Here is a 6,268-nt window from a genome sequence, read left to right as displayed (position 1 = left end):
ACATGGGCTAACCAGGCAGGCTGGCGTGGCTAGGAATCGGGGTGAGCCCCCTCCTCTGCCCCCGCAAACACCGGCTCACCCCCCTGGTGCTCCCCACAGCCCTGATGCCCGCTCGGGGACACAGTGACATATCAAAAGCAGGGTGCCCTGCCCGGCCGCCGTGCAAGATGCACACTAATGACTGTGGTGAGAGCGACCTCCGCTGTAACCCCTCCAGGCTTAGCCCCGACCTTCAAGAGATGCTTTGGTCCTTGCAGGGTCAAGTTCATCCTCAATGCGATCTGGCGAGAGGGAAATCGAAGGGGAGAAGGTGAGGGGAAGGGATGGGCGCTGCCTGCAGCGGGATTACCCTGCTTAGGAAGGAGAAATCCAACGCGGCGTCCGGACGCTGCCACCGAAGGGGTTGGCGAGGGACTTCGGCGCGTGCCGGTTCCCATGCGCAGTACCCGCCCCTGGCCAAATTCTCCGTGCCAAAGCTGCCACCGCAGCCCCCAAGCCTGGCATCACCCGGTGAGCCTAACAGTTACACCGGCGGGGACCTGCCTGCCCGGGGGGCTCCACACCACGATGCCGGGGGCTTATTGACGGCATGGCTTTTAGCCCCCAGCAACCTCCAGGCTCAGCCACACGGGTCCCTGTGCACGGGCGGGTGCCAGCCCTCCCCGGCAGGGACACGCATCCCTCAGCCCGTGCCAGCCATATTCCCCCAAGGCTGGGGAAGAGATGCTGGCCCCCAGGCTGCTGCTGCCCTCAGCACGATTTAAATGACTCGTTTTCCGGGCAATTAGCACTGGTTAATTAGAGAAGCTGAGCAGGGCGGAGCTCCTGGCTTGTTCCCAGCCCTGGGTCCCTGCCCTGGGGCTCTGCGTGGGGTCCCCATGCCGGCAGCATCAGCTCCCCAGTTGGGATGTTGGGTATGGGGATGCCATGGGGTGGGTGGCCCTGAGCACAGGGGCACCGCGAGGCTGGAGGGGACACGGGGAGCTGTGTGGCCGCGGCGTGCAGGGGGACACAGCCCCGAGAACAGGTGACAAATGCGGCGCTCGCCATAAATCTCTTTGCCGGCGTGGAGCGTGCGAGACGGCGGCGGTGGGAACTCAGCTCCCCGCACCGGGGGGGGGTCCACATCCCTGCCCGGGAGTCCCTGCAGCGGCATGCTCCCCCCCCCCTCAAATCACACCTGCCCTTCGCTGGTCCTGCCTCATCCCAAGAGCACAGCGAGGGGCTGCTCCATGAGCTGGAGACCCCGTGTCCACCCTTGGAGGACATAAAGGGCTTGAAGCGCCATGGGGGCACCGGGGCTCAGGTCTCCCCACCCCTCGCACCTGCCGGCGGAGCAGGGGATGGCTGCGGATGCTGGGGAAGGGGGCGGCACGGCAGCTCTTTCATCAGTATTCAATGCCGCTTGACGGGCTATAATTCCACTTTTACAGCCAGTTATTAATGAGGGGATTACCTGCCTCGTTAGCGCCGCAGCTCTTCAGTGTGGGATTTGCGTGGCGCTGCGTGGGCAGCAGCCGGCCGCGCTGGGGGAGAGGGTCCCCATGCCAGGGGGAGAGGGTCCCTGCGTGCAGGGAGAGGGTCCCCGTGCCAGGTGCCCTCCTGCGAGCATGCACCTTGGCATGGAGGATCCATGCGCTCGGCCAAGCAGGGCACCCCCCCACACCCTTCGAAGCCCCCCCCCGGGGTGCTTGGGAGCGGGGGCTGGTGGCGGCGATGGCAGCGTGCAGCCGCGTGCCCATCTCCCCTCAGCCGCCGCTCCTGCAGGCGCGGGATTAGCTGCCTCCACACCATGAGCGAGCTCCGGCCTTTGTGGCTGCGGAGGAAACACTTCAAAACCCGACCCAAGCACAAGTGAGAGGCGCAGAAATCCAAGAAGGATTATTCTTCTCTAAGCAGCGTGTAAGCCGGAGATCCTGTAAGATCGGCCCAGCGGAGGCGAGGCGCTCGCGGCGAGAACTGCTGATGCCAATGGATTCGACACGCGGCTGAGCCCCGGCACCGGCGGCGGGGAGGCAGCCCTGCGCTGGGGTGGCAGTGGGTGCTGGTGCCGTGGCAGAGCTGGGCACCCCTGTGCAGGCAGCCCAGCCCGGGGACACCTTGAGGTGCCCCAGCCTGCTCCCATCTCCTCCGGTGGCTTTGGGCATCTCGGTGGCCCTGTGCATCCCGGTGGCTTTGGGCATCTTGGTGGCTTTGGGCATCCCGGTGGCTTTGGGCATCTCGGTGGCCCTGTGCATCCCGGTGGCTTTGGGCATCTTGGTGGCTTTGGGCATCCCGGTGGCTTTGGGCATCTCGGTGGCCCTGTGCATCCCGGTGGCTTTGGGCATCTTGGTGGCTTTGGGCATCCCGGTGGCTTTGGGCATATCCCGGTGGCTTTGGGCATCTTGGTGGCTTTGGGCATCCCGGTGGCTTTGGGCATCTCGGTGGCCCTGTGCATCCCGGTGGCTTTGGGCATCTTGGTGGCTTTGGGCATCCCGGTGGCTTTGGGCATCTCGGTGGCCCTGTGCATCCCGGTGGCTTTGGGCATCTTGGTGGCTTTGGGCATCCCGGTGGCTTTGGGCATCTCGGTGGCCCTGTGCATCCCGGTGGCTTTGGGCATCTTGGTGGCTTTGGGCATCCCGGTGGCTTTGGGCATCTCGGTGGCCCTGTGCATCCCGGTGGCTTTGTGCACCTCGGTGGCTTTGAACATCTTGGTGGCTTTGCATATCTCAGTGGTTTTGCACATCTCAGTTGCTTTGTGCATCTTGGTGGCCCTGTGCACACTCAGCTCTCCAGGACAGACATCGCTCGAGTCCGGCACAGCGAGACCCTCACGCCTAAGGGCAGCTACACCCCCTTCCCCCCCAGATCGCCTTCCCCGTGTGGCAGGGACACCCTGTCTCCCTGTGCCCGTCCCGGCACTCAGACTCGACCAACAGCTCCCCCATCGCCCCCAACTCCCCACCACGGACCTGCGCCAAAGCCCACAGCCCCGGAGCAGCACTTCCCGCCCTGGCATGCGGCAGCGCTGGGAGGCCAAAGCACCCACGAGGGGCACCCAGGCAAGGGTTTCAGCTTCTGGCCACTCTCCCAAGCGAAAGGCTCCTGCACAGGATAGGGGGGCTGGAAATCTCTTCCATGGAGCGGCAAGTGGCCAAGGACTTTGGACGAGTGGTGGGCACAAGCTGACAGCATCCGCCGGCACCAGGGCTGGGGCCGACCTCTCCGCAGGTACCACAGTGAGGACAGTCCCAGCCAGGCTCTCAGGGCCATATTTTTGGGTGCAGAGCCCAAAAATGCCCAGCTTGGGGTGGGTATGGCGTCTTCCCTGCAGCTGCTCGGTATTCCAGCCCCATCTCCCCAAGCATCCTCCTACCCGCCCTGGCCCAGCGGCGTGACCCATCGATGCGAAGTACCCCGGAGGAGAAATCAAAGCTGCGCGGAGCCCCCCCCGCCAGCCCCAGCCGCCTGCTGCGCTCTCTGGAACTGGCGATCAAAGCTTCTCCCCGCAGCCGGCATGCCACAGCTCCACGCAGTGAAACTTCTCCCCGTGCCAAGCCGCCTGCCACCGCCGCTGCCGAGCAGGTGCCCAGCGTGCCAGCCCGCGTCGCTCGCCGCCTCGCCAAACCGGCAGCGGAAACGCGTGCGTGCCCGGGGAGGAGGGAGCGGGAGAAGGTGCCAAGCGAGCGGCGCTTCCCCACCACCACATTTTGCCGCGAGCCGTCGCCGCGAGCCGCTGAGCCGGGGTGGGACGTGACGCTGAGCCCGAATGGGGATGATGGTGCTGGGGAGGGGATGGGGCAACGCTGCGGAGCCGGGGACAGCAGGGGGCCTGATCCTGCCCTGCAATGGCATCAGAGCATCTCCTTGTGCCGCAGGAGGGCCGTGCCGTGGGGGAGGGCCGCGGGACAGGGAGCGAGGCGGCTGCGTTGCCACGCCGGGGCTTCCCAGATGCTGTTTGCCTGGTGCCAGGCCGTTAATTCCTCCTCTTATCCTCCCACTCATTTGCTAGATATTTCCCAAACCTCTTATTTTTAGGTTGCAGCTGAAAAGCTGTGAATTTGCAGCTTTCGCTCCTGTGCAGGATCCCGGGCGCAACGCGGGCGGGAGCAGGGCAGGACCACGGTGGGGCTGCCCAGCAGGCAGAGCAGGCAGGCAAAACTCGTGCCCCCAGTGCAGGCAGAGGGAGAGGAGCCGGCCACGGGGGGGCTTGCCAGGATGCAAAACCTCCAAGGGGTGACGAGGCCTCGCCGTCATCCCTGGAAACAACCCGCCGGGCGTTTTGAGGCTGCTTTGAGCCAAGCTTGGCATGCCACGCGGCAGAGCCGGGCGGCCGCAGAGCCGGCAAGCTGGAGGGCTGAGACAGCTGGGGCCGGTGGTGCCACCCACCCGGGGGCTGTCAGGGGCTGCGTGGGCACAAGCTGCTCGGCGGGGGACATCGGGAGCCCTGCGGCCGTCCCGCTGCCCTGGCAGGTTCCTGGCCAGCGTCCCACTGCCGGATGAGCCTCGGGGAAGAGGACCGGTGCAGCGCCACAACTCAGCACCCCAGGCGTGCCCAGGGTGAGAGGGAAGGGAACGGGCGTCTGTTCTCCATCTGTGCATCTGTCTGTCTATCCATGCGTCCCCCTCTCCAACACATCCATCAATCTCTCCATCCATCCATCCCTCGTACACATCTGCTTCTCCATCCAGCCATCTGTCCATCCCCCGGAGCTGTCAATCTGTCCGTCTCTGCCTCCCCCACGTGGAGCTGCCTGCCCCGGGGGCTTTGCCTCCGGACTATCACAGACCCCCCCCGGCACGGTGCTGCCTCCTCTGCTGGGGACCCCGTGGGATGGGTCGGCCGGTGCCAGGCACCCAGCGAGCAGCACGCTGTGTGGGCACCCCCAGCACCTCTCCCCCAGCACCCATGTGCCCGGTGCTGCAGCGATGCCAAGACGCCCGGGCCCGGCAGAAGCACCGCGCCGAGGACAGCAGTGCCCGCGGGCACCGTCCCCGCCACGCGGGCTCTGGGGGAGGAGGACACCCTCCCAAAACACTGCACAGCTCCTTCCCAGTGCCCAGGTGCAGAAAGACATCCCCTGCCTCAACCTGCTGCCATGCATGGACGTGTCCCTCGGGCCCTGGCGCCACGGTGAGGGGCAGAGTGAGAAACCTGTGTGATGGAGGATGGGATGGATGTTTTGCCATTTAAGCCGTCAGGTCCCTCGTGCACCCGGGTTTCATTTCACGCCGCCTTCAGGAAGCAAACCTCCGCTCCTGGTTTGGGTACGGCAGCGGGTCTGCACACCGGTCACGCAGCCCTCCCTGAGGCTGGCGGGCACCGCAGCGGTCGGTGCACCAGCGTGGCAGGGTTCACCCTCTTGCCACGGGCCGTAGCCACCAGGACGGGCTCAGCCCATGACTCCCCAGGGAGAGGTGAGCCAGAGATCTCAGCACCCTGCGGCTGCTCTTGGCACCTGCCCACGAATCAGCCCGGTCACAGGGAGAGGATTCTCAGGGCACCCAGCGCCTCGCCGAGCCCCCAGCCGGGCAGCGCTGCCCACTGGCATCCCTCCTGCCTGCGCTCTCCCAGCATGTCGGCAGCTGCCGGCGCACCGCAGCCGTGCCTCTGCCCTGCTCCGGTATGTGGCCGGCGCGCAGGATGCATGCGCAACACGTTCACGTGCCGCTCAGCGAAGCCGCAAGGCCCCGGGCAACGTGCGCACGCAGCTGCCACCGGCCCCACGGCAGAGCAGACCCCACGGCACCCTCGGGCGAGCTCCCCGTGCCAGTCGGGGCTGCCACCCGTACCCGCTCCGGGACGGCTGCAAGCAGGAACTCGCGGTGGAGGGAGAATTTGGCAAGTGAAGGCACTCCTTCCCCCAGTGCTGGGCTATTTTTGGCCAAGGATTTCCGGAGAGGCGTGTGGTTTCTCTGCCTAGTGGTCCCAACCACATTTCTCCTCCCGAGGAGCGCCTGGACCCCCTGAGGACTTTCTGCCCCCACGCCCGAGTCCCACGGGATTTCCATCCATTGCCCTCCCCATTTCAAACCCTGCTCCCGATGGCCTCGCGCGGCCCCTCGACCCCGGCGGGGCTGGCGTCTGCTCAGCCCCTGCTCCAGGTCATCTCTGTCCCAAAACGCGAGCCCTGCAGTCCTGGCCATGCCTGTCCCCCGCGGCCCCCGGGCATCTGGGGCTGCTCCCTGCACCCCCCGCAGCCCCAGCAGCTCCCAGGCATCGCCACCCACCCCGGTGGCAGCCCCAGCCCCACCTCACCCGGGCGCAGAACCTTTCCCGGCACTCTCC

The 6,268-nt window shown here is 66.3% G+C and overlaps 1 protein-coding gene across 1 annotated transcript in view; it reads right to left on the bottom strand.

Moving 5' to 3' along the window:
* Positions 1 to 2,743, bottom strand: part of SYT7 (synaptotagmin 7) — a 34,637-nt gene extending 31,894 nt beyond the window's left edge. Inside the window, 1 exon segment of the mRNA XM_019474702.1 lies at positions 2,362 to 2,743. Coding sequence (XP_019330247.1) covers positions 2,362 to 2,743 — 382 coding nt within the window.
* Positions 2,744 to 6,268: the final 3,525 nt, after the last annotated feature.

The sequence above is a fragment of the Aptenodytes forsteri genome, unplaced genomic scaffold, assembly GCF_000699145.1.
Source record: "Aptenodytes forsteri isolate BGI_AS27 unplaced genomic scaffold, ASM69914v1 Scaffold429, whole genome shotgun sequence".
In the NCBI taxonomy this organism is placed as follows: Eukaryota; Metazoa; Chordata; class Aves; order Sphenisciformes; family Spheniscidae; genus Aptenodytes; species Aptenodytes forsteri.
This window is presented reverse-complemented; position numbering and strand designations above follow the sequence as displayed.